Raw genomic sequence first — 24192 nt, forward strand, 5'->3', positions numbered from 1 at the left:
ATAGGGTCAGAGTACATTAAAGATGATCAGAGCTCAGTGTTGTGCCACACGTATCGATCCGCTTCTTGTACTCGGTCGGCTTCTTAAACAACCTGACGTCGGGCGCGTGCATGTCTCCATTCAGTGCGTATGACAGAGCGGCCCACTGCTCCAGGCTGGAAGGTCATTTAAAGGCCAGACAGCCAGACCCCTCCCCTCCTCCCTCCTCGCCCCCTCCACCCAGCCTGAGAGCCGGAGATAAACCTACACATGCCAGCCACACAGGACCAATAGTGGTGATTTATCGGAAGCCATTTGCTACCTGAACGCCTATGAAATTGTAATGAAGTTGATTATGCTTTTAATGAAGTGTGAGAGGTTCTTCAGAAATGATTATAGCCATGCTCTGGCTCACAGCTAGCGGCCGTGGACGGGGAAGGAGGAGGGGGGGAGGAATGGAGGACTGTCACAAAGAATGAAGACTTAGTAGAAGCGACTTAGGACAGCGTAGGGCGAGCAGAGGTGCAGACGGCAGCACCACGCTTCTTTGGGAATAGATTACAGGAGCGTTTTACTGCATGTGCGAGGTGACTCGACCTGACCAACCCCATTTCAATTCCTCCCTGCTAAGGGATTCTCCCTCAAAGCGCGATGCTGACGCGGTACATTAGATTGAACAGGCTGCAGCCTCATAGGTCATATTTTGCATACATATTAGACAGATGAGGATGACTCTAACCTTTCCGTGTACGGGGCGCTCCCATTCAGACGGGGAAACATTATTGTTTGGTGATTTCACACACAAGCCCCCGCGCTCCCTCGCTGCTTTTTTCCTTAAATACCACATGATGAGCTAAGTGGTCGGTTAAAGGGCAGACCGACAGTCGTGAAGCAAACACCAGCTTTCTGCTCACATTACTTGTGCACACAAGTGACAAAACTGTAATGAGACACTTTATGGTCGCACATAAGGACATTCCCATCTTTACGGCTCACATTTACAGAGCTCAGGATCAGTTTAGAAACACAACAGGACCCACTGCCGCTCTCTGAAACATAATTTATGATTATTACAACTGGGCGTCATTAATATCGTATCCACCATTAATTCAGCTATGATGGTATTGTACTCTAAGAGTAATTACTGGGGTTTGGGAACATCTCTAGGGTCGCAGCTGATGATAATATCAAAATCAAGCTGATTATTTTATAAATGAATCATATATGTGAAAAGCCTCAACACAATGCCATACAGACCAAGTGCAATGTGTTTGTTGCTTTGTTTTGTCTGATACGCAGTTCAAACCTCCACAGATTTCCATTTAGAACGATGTAAAACAGAAATTCTGTGGCATCCAAAAGATTAGAAAGCCACATCAAAGCAGAGCCTATCAAAAACCACTAGGATCAGAATGTAAGTGGATTTTCTGTTTTATCTGCTGCGTAGGGTCTTAATGAGGAGCTGTTTCCTGTAATGTCTCACCGTTCTCCATCTGGCAGTTGATAAAAGTAAACCACCTCTCCACTAATGTTGCTCTCATTCTCTGTTATATTTATACTTGTTACAACTAAATAAATGTTTGCATGTTCATCTGTCGCTCCTTGCTACATTACTTCACATTTAGCACATGAGACGCACTGATCAGGCATAACATTATGACCACCTTCCTGACACTGTGTAGTGCCTCCAAAACAGTTGTGACTCATCAGAGAATGGACATGGGTCTTCTGAGGGTGTCCTGTGGTGCCTGGATACAGGATGTTGTCAGTGGGGGTCTTAGGGGAGGGGTCTCTGTGGATCATCCCACAGATACTTACTTTCAGTTTGGGATCTAGTGAATTTGAACACCAGGTCCAAGCATTTCCCAGCAGAAAACTGAATTGTCACAGCGTTATTTGCTTCTCCTGTCAGTGGTTTTAATGTTGTGGCTGATCTGTGTAAACCAATTCTTTTCAGCAGAGGAGCCCCTTCAGTGTTTTTTGTCAGTGGCAGCAGACTAATTTTGCCAACTTGAACCTGACATCTAAAATTCGTAATTTGCAAACCCTGAGCTTGAACGTGTTCAGCATATTTTTTTGTCAATTAAGTTAACATTTGCAGAAACTAATTTTCTGCAGGACTACTTGATTCTTGAATTCCGTTCTAACACAGCAACGGAGCAAGAAAACACTTGCCAACAGACGATCAGAGGCTGAAAACAAGCCAGAAGTGTAAACACACTAAATGTCCAATAATCCACTTTAACACAAATAAACTCTGTACACACACTGTAACTACGGTAACTACATATGTTAAAGCTGAAGCACACAGTTAGTCTGTGTACAACTGTAAATGTGTGTAATACTACTAATACTACTATCATTCGCATTTTTATTTATTTATTTATTTTTTGTCCGTGCATGACCTGATCTGATCCCCATCGTTTAATATTAAATAATAGTAGTGATTCATAAAGGATTATCTTTTACATCTCCTAGAACATAGGTCTTCAACAGGGGGCCAGTGGAGGCACTGCAGGGGGCCCGCCATATATATATAACATAATATTTTTTTTTTTTTTAATTTTCCTCCACAAATTTAAATTTCTTTAAATACACATCAACATGAATCCAACATATTTTAGTTAAGGGATGAAGGATAGCTTAATATTTAATTCAAAATGATAATAATGTATATTTATAAATAGCACTAGGCTGAGTTTAATATAGAACAGATATAGTAGGTTGAGGATCCATATATAATCTCTCCATCAGTTTGGGGTCCTTGACCTGAAAAACGTTGAAGGCCTCTGTTCTAGAACACATGTACCCTTTAAAATTAGGAGGCGTATATGCTTGACAGTTGAATAGTCCTGTAGTGTATTATCGAAAAATTATTGCTGGATGGTTTTAACGAAATAAATGAACAACTAACAAACCTCAATATTTTCTTTAAGTTCTGTAGTGTAGAGCTAAGCATGAGTATTAACAGTGTCACACCAAATGAAAATCATAATTGTGGTTAGACCAGTGTTATAATACTATACAGCAGAAACCTCTTCTTAGTTTTGTGACGTAGTAGTTCATATTTTGTAACGTTTGGTTTTGGTTTAGGGCAACTAACACGGGCCTCGACCGAGTAGTCAATGAATGCGATCATTTTAAAAATGGCTTTGATTAGTTTGACAAACCTTTGCCAGATTTACCAAATGGATAACCCGGTTAACCTCCTGAAAAACATCTTGCTGTGTGGCACTTGGTGATGCTCTCTGAAGCGTTGTACACTTTCCAGCCTGCCTGAATAAACACTCCACAACTGAATCCGCTGGCAGTGATAAATGCAGATGTTTTATCAGGCTATTTGCACGCCGCCATTCACGGTGATAATCACAGATGATACCGTGACTACAGTCTGCTGCGGTAGCTGTCACTATGTGTGTATGTGTTGCCATCACTGTCCACATGCTGAGAATGTAACACTATCTGCAAGGTCCCCAAAGCTGTTAATCAGCTCCTCTCTAATGTGTTGTTCACACCTTCCTTCTCCCTCTCTCTCTGAATCGGTGGATTTCTTAGACAGGGTGCTTGGTCGGGCGATCGCTGTTGCTAATTTGTTGTGGCAATATTAATTAATGATCAGCCTGTCACAGCTGTTTATATTGAGACAGATTAGAAGTGGGGGAGATTAGACAAAAGAAAACAATCTGCGAGAGGCTCGGCAGATGACAGGGGTCACCTTCACGTGTCTGAAATCATATTCAATTTGCCGCGGAGGAGGCATGGAAATTACTCCACTTGACCAGTCTCTATCCTCCTCTGTCTGCGATGCTCCACGTTTAGAGACAACTAAATCAAATCACCGCAAATAACCAAGGGTTACCACGCAGTCGCATTTGATCTCAGCTAATATGATGACAAATTAAAGTATCCTGTTCTTCTGTTTGTGCCTAAAAAAGACAGATGAACTTAATTTTTCATCTGCATCTGCATTTTTGTGCATTCTTTCCCCCATTAACCTTAATGTCCCTTCAGCTGTGACGCCAAACACATTTCTCTATTCAAATGGAGTTTAATCTGAGGTGGCAGAGAGCAGCGCGCTGACCGCTGACCTCCGCGCCGTCCTTCCTCGTGGAGCCGCCGACTCTCCGCCCGCCCACAGCTGCACACAAGTCCCAGGCACAGTCGACTTGGCAACACCGCAGTGCGTTGTGACGGCGACTGGAGATTAAGTGGCCAATCAAGGCCTGAACACTGGGGTAATCATTCCACTTGGTAAAATGGGTGTCAGGATTACTCCAGCACTTTCTCACTCCACTGTGCAGGCTTTAATAGGGCAAAGACAATTTCTGGGAACTGGAGTGTTGTGGGAAGGATTTAAGAACAGCTTCCTACTGGCTGATTAATAATAAAGACTAACAGCTGCGTTTAAAAGCTGATTTAACCTTGAGGCTGCGTTTAGGGGCTGAATAAAAACGTGCAGAGGAACGGGGAGTCAGCAAAGAAATGTACTGTAATTAGGGGCTGAATGACTTCCGATTTTTTGAAGTCGACTAATATGCGGTGAAAGTCGATGACCTCACACAAAAGGAGGTATGGAGGCTTTTCTGCGGGGTAACTGAAGCTTGAATAAAGGCTTGAATACAGGATACTGTTGGTCAAGATGGTGAATGTTATTGGCTTCTTCTGTTGAGACGAAACTAAAACTGAGTAAGTAAGCTCTGGACCACCCACTTCATTTACATACAGCCCCTTAAAGAAATTTCTTTGCAGATGCAAAGTGTGAGCTGTTGAGCAAGGCAGTTACCTTTCCACCAAAGCCTGGAGCCCAAACCGGCATCTCTTAGTAATGAATACGAAGAATGAAGCGAAGTAAGGCAAGATATCTCTGCAGAGTACGTTCCCGTTTGATTTCCCTGGGTAAATAAAGGTTAAATGAAGGAATAGAAAATGAAAGTCCTTGCTGGAAGATAAATAGCTCTTTAATGCCAAGCAAAATGTGGCCCAGTGCCTTATTTCTGCTGTGATTGTTAAAGTCAATTCCCAGGGACATGAGCGTGGGAGGGATGGAGGAAAGTATAGAGTACCACTGCAAGGGACTTCACTGCGTGTGTTGATGCACACTCCTATGCCTTGTCCTGTCAATCTGTTTACTTTATTGTTCAGCGTGTATGCGAAACCAGGAAGGTCTGCGAAGGATTCAGCACGGTGTGGTTCTGCTGAGGTTAAATATTTCATTGGAGCCAGGTGGATTATGGAGTTACCTGCCCTCCAGTCTAGATCAGTCTGGCAAACTAATACAAATCCTCATCCTCGTGTTTCACTCTTCTGAGTTCATACAAAATCCTGAAAGTGTGTCTCGTCTTTCGTTACCTTCATTGTCAATAGTCACTGTATTTAAATGTTGGATTCTTATCACTAAAATTAGCAAAATTATTTATAATGTTCCGGTGCCAGAAATTAGTTGGAGTCGCAGCAGTTAGCTGAGGAAAGAAGTGACACTGCTAAAAAGCTGTTGTATAATAAAGTATGTGAGCAGAGTTAGTATAAGGTCTCAGTAATGTTCAGTGTTGGTATTCTGGTGATCAACTACCATACCTCAGCAAAGGTTTTTAAGTCTATCATTGGTACAACTAACTGGATTTCATTTATATTCCATGCAACCAGACAAGCATTAAGCGACATGGCTCTTAAATATACACCAATACTGATGTCTGTTTTATGGAAGACAAGGGCTGAAACCAAGTTACTGTCCTTAGGATTTAGATTTGCATAAACATTTGCAAGGTTTTGAAGAATGACAATGTTTAATATAGACTTCCTCCATCATCATCACCATGACATAGCCTGCTTTAGAAGGATCTTTTCTAAAGGCCATGGAAATACTTTAATGTATATTATAAGACATCTTCACAGAAGAGCTTTATTCCGCAACAGGTACAAGGGAATTCTGAGGAAAGAGAACAGCCTGAGCTGGCGCACATTAAGTTGGCATACGACCATACCTTTTGCACTACCCCCGGGCTACCGCTGGCAACCACCCCCACATTACGCATCACATCTGCAAAGTAGTCAACCACTGCCCATGCAATCAATGCTTGGCAAGAGGACTGACTCACATGTGAACATAGAGAGAGCGAACGTGGGCTGGAGGGCTTTACATCGACATTAACCAGCAGCTCATCCCCATAAACACACAATGCCTTTATTTGCACGTCCTCGCATAAATAGCGTTAGCACGCCTTTGTCCTTTACCAATGAAAATATAACGTTTCTTGGGTCTGGCAGACGGCACGGCTGACTTTCAAGAAATTCCACAAGCGATTGCTCTCTGGAACTAAAGGGTGCGGTAAATCCTCTTAAAATCCTTTTAGACACCGTGGCAGTAGGGAGAAAAAGAAAAAGTTTCTCCTCGGCAAACATGTGCAGGTTTGTTGGGTTGATGTCGTGCTCTGGGGAAGGACACTCTCGCCCGTTTATTTCTTCAAGGCTAGAGAAGAACGCTAATACAAAACACATGCTGCATGGCGCGGTGACAGAAAAAAAGCTTCAAGGGAACTCTTCAGGGAGAGGACTCTTTGGGTATGAACGGCTTAATTTTTCAAGAACTCGAGAATGTGGTGTTTTACACGTTGTTTTGTGTTATACAGGAGGAAATTTAAAGTTTTAACTTCAGCTGCTGATGCCAGCGACCTGGACAGCTTGGATTTGAAGTTCTCCTCTTTGCAAACAAGAGTAATAACAACTAAAATCAGTGTGACTATCTACTCTGGGCAGATTTACTTTAGATGAAATTCTGCAGCTGCAGTGAAGTTTTTACATGGCTGTCAACAAGTGCGAGCCAATCCAGCCACTGTGTCTTTAGGCTCTCCAATTTCCTCCAAGTTTCTCAAAAACTAGTTTCCTTGCTCTGATTGCTATTTACAAATTTGGGTAAATGAGCGCGGGATTGGTCTCAGTGGTTTGTTTGTCGATTTGCTCTTTGCTTTTTCTATTTCCTTTGGGCAACAGATTGAATTAATGTTTGTAGACACTGTGATGCCACACACGAGGAAACAGGAGATTTTGCAAAATTACAAAACCCTCCCAATTACAGCTCTACAAACACATAAGACTGCGAAGAAAACTCATTTGGCTCGTGATGGAGATTTCTCATGTGTCAGAGGCACGAGGACAATAATTAGCTTAATTTACATGCTTTTCAATTTAAACAGACCAGCAAACAGATATTGTTTACTCAATATTCGGGCTTGGCAGAGCAGAGAATCTGAGGTTTCTCTATAAACTCTGTATTTGACACCAGACAAATGCTGGCTTGTTTATACATATCTTTATCAGCCCTGCCACTATATCTCCTTCCACCCTGCTCTCTTTAGCTCCTATCTCCTTTCCTCTTTAATTACTTGTTGGAAGGTGTTTGCAGTTTTGCTGCACGCCTGCTGTTTTGGTCATTACAGGCCCCTGTAGGAAATGGAGTGGCTGCCAAAGAAGCTTAGCTGAAGACAGACGCTGGGGATGTGTCTGCACTCACCTGGGGTAAATGAGGACAACTCTTCCTGCTGGCTTTGAGGCCTGTCCTCCCTTCAGGGGCCGTCCTGATGTTGAAGAGGGCCTGAAGAGCACACTGGGCCGCCTGGGTCTTGGCCAGCTTCTTGCTGCGTCCACAGCCCTCAAATATCCGCCCGTCCACGCGCACCGCCATCACGAAGCTGCGCAGTCGACGGCCCTCGGCTTGCTCTGAGAGACAGGCGTAGCGCAGGCCCGGCCGGAGCTCGTTGAGCAACGCCACGGGGCTCTTGGGGGCATCTGGCTCTGGAACAATCCCACCCAGTCTCTGTTGAGCCTGTACCATCAGGTCCAACGTGTGACGAAGTAGTCGTCCATGTCTCAGGAGCTCGCTCGAGAGCAGCTCGCTTTCGGTTGCCGAGCTGCAGAGTGAGAGGCCATCGGAGCACGGCGATGATTCAAACTCCTTAAAGAGGGTGTCAGGGAAGTCAGCCTGGTCTGAGGTGAAGTCGGCCGAAGGGTTTGAGATGTTTCCCATGGCTAGATGGGCCTGAGGAGCATTGGGGAACTGAATGAAGGACTTGAGGGCCAGCTCTGCAGCCCTCATCTTGGCCTTCTTCTTTGTGGGACCTGTGCCTTCGAAGGTAAGCCCGTTGACCTCCACGGCGATGGAGAAGACGGGAGCATGTACGGGGCCCGTCTGAGACACCATGCGGTACTGCAGGCCCGGCCGGAGCTCGTTCAGCTGCACCAGGGCGTTCTTAGGAGCCTCAGACCAGGACAGTTTCTTATAGATCAGTCGGAGCTGACAAAGGTGCCCGTTGTTGTCTTCCTCCAGCGGGCGTTTCCTCTTCAGGCCTGAGCTCCCACTTTTTGTCGAGTCAGAGCAGAAAAGCGACTGGCACTCCCCAGATCCTATGGAGCGGTCCTCTAAGTTACCAATATTACGGTTTTCCTTTACTTCTGCACTGCTGGTGCCTGAATTAAAAAAGAGCAAAAGAATCAGAAACAATGTCATTCAAAATGATAACAAAATACTCTAAAACAAGAACGAAAAAGAAGCAGTCATTACTTGCGTGACACGCTCATACTGGGCGAACAAAAGGAATCAAGGGACATCTCTCAAGGCAGATTGAGCCACTCGATACACAATGAAATGGTAATGAAGACATCTCCAATCATCTCCCCGAGCCAAGCCCACTTCACACCACATGGCTCGATCGTATTTTAAGTATGTTAAAATCCAAATACAAATCCCCTAAAAATGGCGATGCTATCTGCCAAATCATCCTGTGATCTGCCTCCAAATTGGTTCCGAGTCTGCGTCTTAAGTGGGGGAACATCGGCCCCTGTGGCCAACGCAAAGCATCAATCCTATTTGTAACGGGGGGCGGGGATCATGTCGAGAGGCAGACATTCCCGAGAAAGGATGAGAAAAATGTCTGTGGCCCGCTTTATTTCACACTTCTATCCTCCATGAGAAGCAAAGTCTGAACAGCTGTGATACGCTCTTCAAACCTAGTTACTGGGAAGTGGTGGCGTATTGCATTTCTGATGGGAAATGAACAAAAATAGGGCGTTCAGATCTCGCCACAGGAATGTTAATAGTGGAACGGGAGATATTCACTGGTGGGTAGATTGTAGCTGTAGATACTAATGTATGCAAGCAAGCACGTATCTATCTAATGAGTTATTTATCATGAAGACACTTATAAAGAATACAGATTTTAACACACAAGCTGACACCCATGCGTAATCAAAGAACTCGTTTCCAGATTAATTAATTATGCGGGGCGACAAAGAGATCATTTCCATATTAGGCCTGTCACCAGGAGAGTTAGCGCAGTGTGCTGACAGTGAGAAAGAAAAGAGGCTTACTTAAACTGTCCTCGTCCTCTGTGCTGCTGGTCCCAGGGCTTATGTACTTGAAGGGAGCGATCAATGCTGACAGCATACTGACTTTCTCTGGAGGAGAGACAAGAGACACGCAGAGTCAACAAGAGGGCAGCGGCGGAGATGTTCTGATTGTTCTATCGATTAAAGCCGCAGATCATCGTCGACCCAACACAGGGGCAGAGTGAGCGGGAGTTTGCACACAGGGCTGTTTCTCTGTTGCCCACGCATGGATCGCACAGTGAACACATTCCAGCGCAAGACAATAAACTGCACACTGGGTCGCATGCAGCTACCTTTTTATCCTAATCTTCTTGCACTCTGCTTGCCCAAACTTGGATTTACCAAATCTTTGTAAAAGGTTTAACGGCAGTGGTTATTGCTGCTTGTATCACCAACACTCCAGAAATTGCCACATAAGGCAGCTTGTTTCTTTCTTCATTCACAAAAACGACAGCACAGCAGAGCTCCAAGTCCTGCTGCTGGAAATCACCAAACAAATTTAGCAGCCAGTAGAGGCCAGAAGATTGGGAAAAGATAATATTCACAGGGCTGCAGGGTACAGCGTTTCATCACAGCAGAGACAACGTCAGATTAGACACCACAAAAAGTCTTTATAAAACAGATTGGGTCACAGAGTGAGACATGATAACACAATGTCTAATGAAGGAAGTTGTAAGAGTGAGGGAACCTCTCTAGGAGCTACTTGTAGGTCTTAAGATAAATGTCTATGATGTGCTGGGACGCATCATCAATGGTGTTCCACACGATGTCAGCAGAGACCCCCTCACCCAGGTGACCCAGCCAGATCCAAGGGACTTCTGGACCTCAGATGGAGGACGGGTTCAAATCCCACTCCTGACATCCATTTAGGGGAATTGTGATGAGGTGGTTAGAGGAGCAGCATCCCCCCCAATGTCCATGGCTTTAGCTTGTTACATGCTCCACGAGAAGCGAGAAATTTTGTTCTCGCTCCTAGGGCTCCTAGGGCTGCATCAACAAGAAAACTTTGTTCTGGACAGGTAATTTATACTTCATGAGAAACTCAAGTCCTGAACTTTGGGGTAGTCCTCATACAGCCCTCCTCTTGAGGGAGATGCGGGATATGGGTAACTAGGGGCACCCGCTTCCAATTTCTGACCAATAACAGAATAGTTGCCGGACCCCACATGAGAACAAAGTTCTGCCAGGTTGATGTGTCGGGAACAAACTGCAAGAGCTCCCAAACGAGGACTGCAAGAATAAACTTCTGTCATGCCTTGGGCCATCACCTAATACCCAATTTGCTCTCTGGGCACTACACAAGTATTTCAATTGACGGTTCAAATGCTGGGACTTACCCATGCAGAACTGATACAGTATAAATCATTATTATTATTTTATACTGTCGGGTCTTTGCTGAGTTAGCACTGATGCCTCCCAGCGAGAAAGTGTAGGTTTGAGTCCAGCTCGGGCTTGTCTAGGTAGAGTTTGCATGTTCTCCCTGGGTCTGCATGGGTTTCCTCCCACCTCTAGACATGCTTGTTAGGTTCACTGCTGATTCTAAATTGCTGTCTCTCTGTGTTGGCCCTGCAATGGACTGGCGACCTGTCCAGGGAGTACCCTGGTTAAGCACGAAAAACTTTACAGGAACAGACAAAAAAGAATCTGTTCAGTTTGATGTTCAACAATTTAGACGTTTCAAGTTTTCTTTTCACCCACTACCCAACACCCCCTCCAATAAACTTCCTTTCTTTATCAGAGCTCTCTCCTGGTCCCTGGGGCCGGCTGCTGTCCAGGTGTGCGTGTTGTTTACAGTATGAAGCCCTATTAGGGCCATCGCTTGGTCTGCTGCTCTCCATGCAGCGCTGAGCAGAATTGACAGACCAGTCTGGCTCCTTAATTAAACCTCCTCTCTCTTCCCAACACTGGCTAATGATCAATAAAAGAGAAAGGTACGGCAGAGGCAACAAGGAGGGAGGAAACAGCGTCGTACAAGAAGTACAAAGAGGCAACAAAGTAGGAAAAAAGGGGGTGGAAGAAATAGAGGTGGAATGACTTCATGTGGGTGTGCAGAGGGTCAGAGCGTGAGGCAGAGGTCGAGATGTCCTCCAAGCTCTTCCTGCACTCAGCAGCAGTTTAACACAGCTAAATGCTGCATAAATGGAGCACCACATTATGGCGCAATAAACACGTTTTGATAAGAGTGCAAGGTTGCGAATGAGCTCGGCCCCCGGTGCTCGCTCCCTCTCTCTATTTTTCTCACTCTCTCCTGTCGCAGCTCAACAGCACTAGAGGGGTTCAATGAGTCACTCTGACACACATGGTTACACTCTAAACACTGAGGCTGGAGCTGTGCTGGTCCTTGTGGGCCAACATCACAATACGGGCATTTGCATTCTGACCTAATTATGGACTAAAGCTCAACAGAAGCAGCAATTTGGCCGTAAATGAATCCCTCGGCCAACGCGGTCATTAGACAGAGAATTTTCAAATCAGTTCATATTGTTTTTAAAGCCACTACAGCCCATTTACAGTAAGAAAAACACGGCTGCTTACAGAATTCGAGGTCTTCAGGGGTCCGCTGGCTGGTGCAGCATGTCTAAGCTCATTCTTGCATTTGTACACAAAACGTATCCAGTTCTTTTGTAGCGTGAAAGACAAATCTTCACATCAAGCATGAAATTAGAGAGCACAACGAGGCCGGCAATTAACACACAGGAGCCCAAACTTTCCACACCGGGGCCCCGAAATGAATGTAATGTATATTTGATAATCGTGTCTTGCCGAGGGGTCTGAACCACCCACTCAGCAGCTTCTGTCGAGTCAAAGGACCCATGGGGCAATGAGATAGCAGGATGTGGTGTAAACAGATGAACGCAGCATGTATGATGTGTCGCAAGCTTTAAAATCAGAAACTGCTACAGCGTGAGTAAATGTGTTCTCCTAAAGGACATCAGCTACAGGTTTACAACACAAAGAGGACACAAGAAGGTATATATGTGCTTATGTCACACGTTTGTATAGATCTGTAGTAGAAACAGAATCCTCTTAACAGCCACTTTACAGTTCCCACCCAGAAATGGGCTAAACAGCACGTACAGCACATGGGAACCTAGGGTCCTAGGCTACATTTGACCTGAGTAAAGTTAGAGTAGCTGTAAAAAGATCTAATGACAGTACCTTCAATTAGGCTTCAGTCATACATAATCTGAGTTAACTGTGTAAATATGTGGATTTTGCTTGGAATATGTCACAATGTGTGCTGGAAATTAGCCAAAAAGTCTTGGTTGAGTCTTAATCGTGTCATCGTCTGAATACAATGAAGGACATTTTTTGTGTTTCCTGTTTTCATTTTGTAAAATTCTTCCTTGGTGGTTCTTGTCCTACTTTATTTCTGTTGTTTTCGCTCTTTGAAAGTCGGATTGGTTTCTCTTCGTGTCACCCATCAGTTTCACCTGTCTCAACGGCCCTCTGCACATGTGCGCTTACACTCTAATTGCATGTCTTTATTTTTTGGAGGATTTGTATCCTTTTTGGTTTCTGGATTTGTGTTTGTGGATAGCTTGCTTCCACTCTGTGGTATCTGAAGTTCCTGTTTTTATTAAGGTTATTTTTTGTTTCCTGCACCTGTTTTGCTTTGTCCCTTTGCGTCCTACCTCGTCTTAACCTCACCACCAAGACGCTACCGTTATACACACCTATAAAAAACTAAGTTGCAGATTTGAATTAACGCTGTTGGTAAATGTATGCAACATTTTGCAGATAAAAAAAAGTAAAGAATGTATAACTGCATTACTAATTAAAATCAACACAAACTACAAATCATACTAAACACCTTCTATATTGAGTCTTTTCTAATTAGGTCTTCACTGTGTAAATCTTAATTTAAGTGACAACAGGCTTAAAGTAAAAGTTGGAAATGGGTTCAAAATGTGAGAAAATATTTGAATAAATCTGATTTGATAGTGGAAGTTAAGTTTTTATGATAAATCAAATAGTCAAATAAACAATAGATTAATTAAAAAAAAAAAGTAATTGTTTGCAGCGCTAGTACAACAATCCCAACAGGCAAACTCATGCCCCTGAAAGGCGATGATAAAAGGAGGAAACAGATTCAGTCTGCTATCCTCTGTGTCTGCTGGAGTGTGCTGGACTCACTGTTGCAGCATGAAAGTCTGAACAGACCCTTTTATTCTGTTATTCAAAGGGATTTTTATTTGGACGAGGTGCACATTCAACAGCCAGAATATAGGGTTTTTTGTCTACGGAGCTCTTCAGGTCTGTGTCCGAAACAATTCTTTTCTCTTTCAATGGAGCGCGGTTCACTTCAAATGTCTCAGGAAGTGCCTATTGAGGAGAAAATATCACCGAGTTGTTTTTTTTTTTTTTTTGTGTGTGTGTGTGCGTGTTTTTTTTTTTGTTTTTTTTTTCAATAACTCTGATGTTGAATCAGCTGTGTGGAGGAGAGTGCAGCGGTCATCTTCAAAATTTGGCCTGTTTTGTGTTTTGTTTATGAATCAGAGCGAGAGCCGAGCGTATTTTCAGCCTTGTTACTATTAACTAAGGGAGTGGTCGGCTAGGAATGACGCCACGAGCACAAATGCTGTTGGTAACGAATTCATTTAAGCAGCTTTATCACTGAAGCTGGGTACACACTACACATCTTTCACAGTCCTTCCAGAAAAGACTGGGGATCGCACACTTGACAAATGCGCCTAATGAAGGATCACAGACTACACGACAGCTCAAAGCAGCTAAAGCCAACTGAAGGCAACAAACCCTCACAAGGTCGACAGTTGTGGTTTACCCTGCAACCAACATTATAAAGGCGTTCATGCTCCTGCCATTTATCTCTCCTCTATTTCCGTGGTCCAGGTTCGCTTTGTCGCCACTCTCCTGCACTCGCTTGTGTTTCCACTATCCCCAGAAATGTGCAAAACCTGAATGTCGCTTTTACGCTCTCGTGAGGGTTTTTTCAGATGTATTCATATAAAAGTGCAATGGAAACACTTTTTCGCATTTCCGTCACTGGTGAAGATGACGCAGGGGGTCATGTGACCAGTTCATTTGAAGTCTCACATGGCAAGAATATAAGGGGATTATTGGAGGTCGCAATACGAGACTTTACGAGAGTTACAGCTCGTTAGCAAAGTACCTTCTGATGGAAACACATACAAGACGTAATCGTACTTTAACTTAAGTTAAGTGCGTATGAGCAGCAGTTTGTTAGCGGTGACAGAGAGGAAAATGTGTCACTTTCTTTTCACCGGTTATGTCCTCCCAATGACCTCGTATGAAGTGAGCAAATAAAGCAAACCCTCATTCCTCTCTTCGAACGCCCCCCCTCTCCAAAGCCGAGGAGGAAAACCCCGCCCGCAGCTGAGTTCATCAAACGTTCCGCCGATCACCTCAGCTGACGTGGGCGCCCGTTACCTTACGCGCCCTTCACGGTATCTGTCATCCATCCCTTCTCATTGGGCTGCGGGCCCCCGAATGAACCAGACAATAGCCTCATCTCGCTACGTCCACCTCCCCCCCTTCGCCCCTCCCCAGCTCCCAACTGCACCAGGACACGGTGAGAGGAGACGCCGCTCATCTGTTTCCACCGCACAAAAGGCTGGGAGGCGGAGGAGCGCCAGGTTAGATAGGAAGAGCCTTGGCAGATGGCCATGCACTCCTGATAGTGACAATGCTGGTGATGGTGTCCATTCACAATGAGCTGCAGAGGAGTCTCTCTCTGTCTCTTTGCACTTCCTGCATCAGTTCTGAGGAGAGGGTAATGAGCCCAATCAGATTTCCCCATGGCTCAGCATAACGAATGGGTCAGATGAGCGACGGGAGACACTATTGAAACAGGCGCTGGGGGAAATCACTGACTCGCTCTCTCTCTCTCTCTTTCTCTCTCACCACCTGCCTTTTTCTCCTTTTCTCCTTCCTGTCTTTATCTTTCTCTCAGCGTCTTCCCGAGACCGAAAGCCACCGAGCCACTAAATGAGTCTGCATTGTTTCTCCGCGGCTCTTCAAAACCCGCTTCACGTCACTTTTCCTTTGCCCTCTAAGCCACGTGAAAACTGTCCATTCTGGGTTCGATTTTGATCTCCAGCATTTCGTCTGTACGCACATAAATCTGAAGCTCATGAAGTGACCAATCGCACAACATGACTCGCTCCTGCAGTTGGGTTTATGGAAAAAACATTTGTAAGAAAGTACTAATGTGGTCTGCTCCTTTGTCTTTGTGGCTCAAGGTAAGCTATTATTATAATGGGAACTGACACATGCTACTTTACCAATGCTCTTGCCAGCACGAGAACAATGCAACAAAACTGTAATTCACTGAGAAACCTCCAACAAATGCTGCTCTTTTCTGATTTTAGGGGATTTTAAAAGGGAATCCAGTATCTCGATCTTATCTAGCGCTGATTCACCAGCTTGCCCAACATGTCGAGTCTTTGTCAGCTGATTTACAAATGAACCCACTCGTAACCACTGTAAAAGTATGTGTTCACATTTGAGGGTCGTTTTACACCTCAACGCAAACCCTAACCATCTCAAGATTCAAATGTGTAGCACAACACGTACTATGCTATTTATCTGTAGTTCTGTAATCCCATGGTGCCCATGTTGCTGCATTAAAGTCTCCATCATGGCTATTACAAGTTCAGTTTCTGTTGAAACAGAGTTAGAAAGGTTTTAAATCAAGTGAATGTTCATTTTGGAGGATGCAGTTTGTGGTGCTGTTAAACTGTATTGGAGTGTTTCTGTTATTAGCCTAGCCTAGACTTTAATGAGATTGTCAAAATAATAGAAACACCTGTCAGTGCAACACAATACCATTCAATAATGCTACAAGATAAAAACACTGTTGAACCAGCAGCTCTTTGAGTTTCTTAAACCAACTGGAATATCATAACCTTCATGAAGATCAGATTTAGAGCAGGAATGTTATTATAGAGTCCATTTAATTCCCACTGGTGTACCTAATAAACTGGCAACTGAGCGTATAATCTAATGTGACATTTTATTTTTCCCCCCGAGGCTCGAGTTCTCACCGCAGTGGCACACGTTCCTCAATTGTTAAGTCAATGAATTTAAATACGGACACCAAAAAAAATCAAAGCTTTATTAAAATTGCCACTCAGACTTCAACAATAGCTCATTTAAGAATAGCTTGTCAAGTGTATGTTGGACCACACAATAAAAACTTATTATGGTTCTATAAAAAATAAAAAATGATATGGTTCTATAGGTTCCAGTTAAAGGGGCAGATGCCAATTCCATGCTTAGTTTTGCTCTTTAGCAGATACAGAGGTGGCTTTAACAACATGTTTTTAGGTCCTGCAGCAAAACAACGAGTAACAGTAACTCTCTGTAGCTCCATGATGGATTTCTGAAATATTTAAACAGCTCTATGTGTGTAGTTTATTTAATTTCTCAAGTAAGAACAAACCGTCAGAGGTAGAAAGCTGCTCTCGTCGACCACTCAGTGATTGTTGCTGACTTTTTCTACAAGCTCTTCATGTTTCACCCACCTGTTAAGAGTTTCTGAGCTGGGGATTAAGTGTTTTAATCAATTTGAGGCAGCGATTGGGGAGAGTTTACAGTATGCTCTGAAAAGGGGAGTAAACAAGAGTAGGAGGACGCATTAGCGCAGGCTGATGGATATTTAGCACCTGATTAGTGGCTGTGAGGACAGAGCAGCCAAGCCATCTGCTTTACATTTGCTCCTCTGGCCATGCATGCCAAGGACAGAGTCTTCACTGTGGACACTTTTATTATTGCCTTTTTGAGCAGATGTTATGTTGTACACCACAGGTAGCTTTTCATTCTCATCTTTCACTCATTCTGCAGGCACCTGGTGCCTTTAGGCAAAAGTCTGGCTTTCTCTTCATGTGCTGTGTTTCCTCGTTGTCATTAGAGGCCGCAGGTATCTGAGGTCTGCAGGTATCGTCTTTCATTAAATCGCATTAAAAGCAGTGCACGTGAGACCGGGACTGATGAAACTTCTGGGGGATTCACACATCAGCTTTCCTCATAATCTCATTCTGTTTGTTTGGTAGTTTTGGTAGTTTGGTATTTAGCATTCAGAGATGATAACCACAACAGAACAACAACAGACAAACGTCAAATATCAGCAATTTTAAAAAACATTTTGGCATTTTGGGAAGCACATTTATGTACTTTCTCAATAACTGCTTGACCTTTTTCATTTCTGTATCAGGCTACAACCTGGAGTCAGTTAGCTTAGGGACAGGTTGGACCCATAGACGACATATGGACCATGCGCCCTCGCATTGACCAAACTGATGCTCTTTTCCCGGGGAAATGACACCACCTTACAACTTTGGAGCAAACTCACGTTTTTGTTTAATTAATACTACATTCTGCTCTTTGTCCACCAGTTACAAGAAAGGCTGGATTATATACCGTCCTTTTTTACTTAATTATTTTTTTCCATCTCTCACTGGTCCACGGGAACACAACTTGTAGTCTTCACATGACACTTAGACATGCATTGATATTATATTAACTACCTGAAATCACATGAAACCATCCTTGAAAAAAAATTATATGTGATATGTACTTCTGTGTTTTAGTTTGGCCGGAGTCCATCCACTAACATGTAGGAGATGGAGCTTATGACCTATACTGTGGCCAGCCACCAGGGGGAGCTCTACTTGCTTTTGCTTGAGAAGCAGTTCTGCCGTCATCTTTATATAGTTTACAGATGGAACAGCTTTTTATGACCAAACAACAAAATATTTTTGAAAACATCCACATCCTCACTCTTCAAACCTTTCAAAAACTCCCACTTACGAGGTCATGAATACAACTAGTTGGAGACACTCACGTAGGCTTTTCTTTGAACAAGATAAAAACAACCACATCTGAATGCAGCCGCTTTGAGGAGGTGGACGAATAACAAATGCTGAATCTTTAAGCTTTATAGGTGCTCAAATGGATTTTGTTAAACCTGAACAGAGACGGGCTAGCTGCTTCCATTTGTCCTGCCTTTATGCTAACACAGGCAAACCACCTGCTAGCTTTGACTTTATGAATAGACTGTAGAAAGAGGCATCAAACAGGTCCAACTCTTAGAATATTCTTTCTTCTACGGTTCATCTCTGAAAATACATAAACAGTAGAGTGTTGCAGTTCAACACTATATCAAGCCACAGCTTTCTGAATTCACCTGCATCGAAGGCTTCTTTACTCAGAGCGAAGCTGAAGTGTCCACAGTGCACAGCGCTGTTTGCCACAAGGAGAGGAACTCCAGAGGACAGAGAATTGCTTAATCATATTGTGGCACAGGGGGAAAATTTGATGCTACTTTCTTGTTCCGCTTCCTCCACTTTTTTTTTTCTTTCTCTTTTTCATTTTGACACTGACACACTGTTCACACTCTTCCGCCCCTGAGAGGTGGCTCGCCATGGTTGAGTGTCACTGCAGGAACCTGCTCAGAGTGTGTGACGGCTGTGGATTGTCATGGAGGCCCAGCAGACGGTGCGCGCCGGTACAGTGCGGGGCTTACCATCACGCCGCGGCTCTGCCTTGTCGTCCGCACCGCCTCCCCACCCCCCGAACGCCGCTCACGTCTTGAGCACTCAAGCTCACTTTCAATTCAATGAGAACATGATAAAAGCTTTTTAATGTCATATCTCAGGCCTGGACCTTATAAAAGAATGGCTTCTGATGTAGGTAAAAAAAATATATAAATTTTTCACCGTGCACCCTGCACCTTGAACTGAAAGTGTGTTGTCTTTGGACGCCACAGAGTTTGACTGCAAAAGCTTTTAGCGCTAAAATAGCATCATCTGAACAATAGCACCTCCGAGTGCTGGAGAGGCCTTTATGAAAACAGTGAAGCACATGTCATGTCATCCCAAAAATGAACTGAACCCCGGCTGAAATGTCAGTGCGGCCTGGAGATGGAGTGAGAATAGAGATAAGCAAAACAAATCCCTTATGCATGCTTCCCCCCACCCTGAAAACCTTCTGGCAATTAAAAGTAAACAGGCATGACTGTTTTTTTCCCCCTCCGCCCCTCTCCCAAACTTCCAAACAGATCACGATCGCTACCTGATAAGTGGCGGATTTAATGCACACTCGCTTCCCTCCTTAACAGAATATTAATGCAGGCTGTCATCCATGAGAATGACTCATTTACAAGCAAGCAGAGGAAGCCGAAGACTCAAACCTGGATGAGGTTTGTCGCCCTGCTCGTTTGATAACAAGCACTCAAGTGTATTTACAAGGCAGAGCGAGCGAGATAAGTCTGTGGTGTAATGACACTAAGCAGGTCAGGAAAGTCTCTGCCTCTCAGTTTGTTGTTGCTCATCTCCTTCCCACGGTTATCCTTCTTTCTGTCAGGCGAGCTCGCGCAGCTGCTGTCACATGCGCCGATGCAAAGCGCGAACATCGAACGCTTCCATTCTCTAGTTTGACTACCGAAGCCCTGTTTTTCTCGCAACTTTCATCGAATTTGTGCGCCCGGAGTTGAAGAACTTGTCCCGCCGCTGCACTTAGCAAAAGAGGAAAAGAAAAAAAGAAAAAGAAAACACAGTGTGGCTTATTGCCTGCCCAGGCAGTAAGTGCAGAAGCACGAGGACATGGCACTCAGATGGTGACGTGACCCCCGTATGTGGTTTCCAATCTTGGAGTGTGTGGGAGTCAATAGGTAGGTGTGAGGTTAGATACAAATTGGCCCGTTTGTGCCAAAGCCCTGCAGTCACCAGCTCAAGTCTGGACGGTGGACAGAGCCAGAAAGCATCACTATGAGGAAAAGTAAGGTGTAAAGAAGAAAAAAAAAAGCTGAAGATTTTTTTTTTTGTTTTTTGCTGCAACTTCATATCAAACACAATTTATGTGTTTGCTGAGTTAAAAGAAATTTGTATTTCCCATTTTTTTTCTTTCTTCTTTGAGTTTACTCACTTTCTCTTTCACCTGTTCTTTCCTGCATCTAAATGGCCTCGCTATCCGCTCATCAAGCTTGTATGTGATCATCCCCAGTAGTGTTTCATGCCTCACATTGTGACACATATAATCAGGTTGGCTGTTTGCACTACTTTGTTCAGCACAAAATTGCTGCACCGATGGTCGCGGCGAGGCACAGATGGGACGTGGACAGCTTTTCATCAGCTGTTCCATACCACAGAGCTCAACACATCTGGTATGCAGCGAGAAGCATCTTTGCACTAATTTGTTTGTCACTATATATTGAAGGGACTATCTGTCATCCTGCCATGCTTTGGTTGCGGCATGATGTTTGAAGAACATGGCTAGTCATAAGTTTCAGGCAGCCCGGCTGCTTGGCCGCTTGGGACTCACACACACGAGCCATCTGAGTGTTGGAAGAGGAGAGCCAAAAAAAAAAAAAAAAAAATAGAGAGAGTCTGTAAATTCCACTTTAAATCAGCTCCTCGGCACCTCTGTATCTAAAGAGAGATGAAAGGATAATCCATTTTCTCTCCTGCAAGCTCACACAAGCGTGGAGAAGTATGAATTAAATGTGGTAGTAAAAAGGCTCAATTATAAGCGTCTGAGTGGTGTTTCCTTGTTACTGTTGTTATGCCTGTCAAGCTTTTCATTCTCACACACAAGCAGTTTGCATTGTGAGGGTGTCAGATTTACATCATTATGAACGATGAAACAACAGGTTCCTTGATGCCAGTTAAAGCAGAACAAAAGCGTAAATGTTGGTGAAGTGGAAGGGGATTTTTTTATATATTTTTTTAATCTTGTTTTAGCTTTAGTTGATTAAATGTTAGCGGTTTGAGTAGGCCAGATATACTGCCTCGTTTTAAGCTAACTTGAACAAGAACTGAGTAAAAGGCTCATCAGGATTCAAGGCTAACGAATGCTAAGACAAAAGCTTCATGTGGAAATGGTAGCACCATCCCTAGCTGATAAGATACAGCACCGGTTTTGATACTGCGATGTAGCGCTACTCTTCCCTAGCCTAAATGCTTCCAGACATGGAAGTGCTCAGGTACTGCTGTATATATACACTGCAGAATAACAGTGTATAAAGCATAAGCCTTGTAATTTATGTATGTTCTTCCAAATGCCAGGCATGTATCATTCAGGACATCTGGTTCATCTGTACGTTGTAAAGATGAGATTTCAATAATATGTTACTGTTTTTTAAGTATTTCTTTGTATTTATTTTACTTATTTTATTTTACAAGTAATGTTATGGCAGCCTTTCCAGTTCTCTTCTAACCTTATATAATAAAAAACTGGAGGAATGACAGACAGCCGCGCTTGGCTTCTAAAACATAGCTCTACACACAATCATGGTAACTTTGTATTTAGTTAAATCTCCACCTGTGAAAAGTACTTTCTTCAGCTCATGTAGGGGCTGATAAACTTATAAATCATGTTTATTCTGTACTCATGTACTTGTCCCCGCACTTGTGAAAACAGCTCTGATAAAAGCGCAGCTGATATTACTCATAGAACCCTGGGCTACAGCATGTAACCAACGTGAGATGTGCAGGTAGGCGACGCACGTAGGTGCTGGTAATACACCTCCAGCAACAAATAAACCAAGAAGAACAGGAAGGTAGGTGGAAGCAGGTGGGTTAGCTGGCTGTCATCAAGGATGTGAAATAGTAGAATTAAAACGTACCTAGTCTGACAAAAACTGGTAAGACATCGTCGTGCTTCTTACCTCCGGATTTGCCTTTGTTTTTAAATATATGCTGGGACCAAGCTAAAGCCTGCCATGCTTTATTAATGTGTGGTTACTAATCTGCGGCTAGATAATCGCCGTTCAGGGAAGGCATTTGGCAAATGGTCAATTTCATGTCCCAAAACAATTTGACACACCGACGTGAATGATCGCGACGACTTCCCACCTCAGACACCTCGGGGGTTTCTCTGCCTGTTCTTCTCGGAGCCTCAATTTTTCTATACAACCCCCAGTGAACATGAAAAACGAACGAAGAAAACATGATGGATGCATCCTGACAGCTCTTAATATCCCCTTTCCCATTCTATGCTCTACATTTAGTGTGATTCAAAGTCAATTAAAAGGACTGTTTGATGTTGATGCACTCAGACTTGGAAATTAAGCCTCAGTCTGGGCGTTTGTTTGTTGGTCTTTGCGTCCGTATTTACGGCAATTATCTCTTACACGCCATATAGCAGTAGATCCACTGTGGCTTTTAGAAGGACAACATGTGCTATGTGCATATATGGGGAAAAAAGGGAAACGTGGGAAAAGTTTTGGATCAGCCCACTGGCTGCTCATTGTTGGTGATATATTTTTAACTCTAATACAATAAAAACCGAGGAAGGAGGCTTGGAGAAGGGACTGGGAAAGTGGGACTGCTGAATGAAATGTAAATGGCTCTCTGCATGCACAGAAATCTTTTTATTTATTTATTTTCTCAGGAAGAAAAAAAAACACTTTATCTGACGACAAGCACTTTCCTTGGCTACTTAAGAATGACATTAATGTTGCAGGGGAGGATGACGCTGGGGTAATACCGTCGGCAGAGGGATTTGGAAAATTCCAGGGCACTCAATATCTTAGAAATATCAGTTTTACATGTGCTTAAATTGGAAAAGGGAAAAGGCTTCTGCGCCTTGCTTAAGGCTTGTGTTAGACCAATCTATGTCTAAGTAACTTAAAAACATTTTCCAATTTGCCATTTCATGGAGAGAAGGCTGAAAATGACATGAGTGGTGCAAGGTAGGGAAATGTGATTTCCTGTAATTCAAAGGGAGGGAATTTGTGAGGTCTGAAATGAAGAGTTTTTATGGGTCGGCAGAGAGACTCGACGGAGAGATTGTATGCTCTGTTAAAAGGGGTGAAACAGATTTTCACATTCATAGTCTTCTAAAACCTAAACTGAACCATTAAAGGGAAGATATACAAGAAGAAAATCCTGTAGAAATGAACACTGGTCTCTGCTTCGAGCACATGGAAGCAACAAGAAAGTCACAATCAAGGACACGTCGTTGTCCAGCTGCTTTAACGTACAGCCGGTTTAAAAATAAAATAAAATCAGAGCCTGGTCACAGAACAGATGTACATTCAGGCAGAAATGTAAAGAACGAGAAAGGATGCATTCAGTTTCCTGAAATTGTCACTGGTTCCTGAGAGATGCGCTGAATAATGGAGCGGTCGTATGTGGGCACGCAGGCACGCTAAAAGGTTTTTGCTGTCATTCTTTGATCTGGTGTCACTGAGATGAAGGTATGCCTCGTGTCATGGTGAAACATTATCGTTAGTGGTCTCTGTCCCCCACGTATAGGAGCCCAGTATCTTCACTATCACTTGGGTTTTAAAGCTATGATTCTCTCTGACAGAAGGGTATGTGCAATTTCCTAGAAGGTCTTAGGTTCATTTTCTGAGTGCAGCAACACGAGAATCTGAGAGAGGGAAAGTAAAAAATACAAATGCAATTGTATATGGACGTCTGTCTGCTCACTGATTACTGCAAAACATTATTATTATCACAATCAATTCATATAATGCCCGTACTTATAACATATAATACTTTTAGACATTACTTCCACTTTCACCCATGCTCACACTCTCCATATTCTGTGAATATTCTATAGACAAGCACCTGTCAACCCTGTACATTCTGTACATAACACAACTGTACACCCATCAGCCAAAACATTAAAACCACTGACAGGAGAAGTAAATAACATTTTGTGACAATTCAGTGCTCTGCTGGGAAACGCTTGGAGCGGGCATTCATGTGGATGTTACTCAGCACCAACCTAGACCAGACCAGGCACCCCCACCCCATAGCAATGATACAGCCTGACACAATCACACACAAAAACACTATAGGAACAACTCAAAAAGAACATGAAGAACAGCACAAGGTGTTGACC

The 24192-nt window shown here is 43.6% G+C and overlaps 1 protein-coding gene across 1 annotated transcript in view; it reads right to left on the reverse strand.

Moving 5' to 3' along the window:
• Positions 1 to 24192, reverse strand: part of adarb2 (adenosine deaminase RNA specific B2 (inactive)) — a 170211-nt gene that overhangs the window by 48479 nt on the left and 97540 nt on the right. The window contains exons 2-3 of the mRNA XM_047568702.1: positions 9340 to 9426; positions 7487 to 8439 (exon numbers count right to left, since the gene is read on the reverse strand). Of these exons, the coding sequence (XP_047424658.1) occupies positions 7487 to 8439; positions 9340 to 9426 (1040 nt within the window). The remainder of the gene's footprint in view (positions 1 to 7486; positions 8440 to 9339; positions 9427 to 24192) is intronic.

The sequence above is a fragment of the Mugil cephalus genome, chromosome 18 (assembly GCF_022458985.1).
Source record: "Mugil cephalus isolate CIBA_MC_2020 chromosome 18, CIBA_Mcephalus_1.1, whole genome shotgun sequence".
Classification (NCBI taxonomy): Eukaryota; Metazoa; Chordata; class Actinopteri; order Mugiliformes; family Mugilidae; genus Mugil; species Mugil cephalus.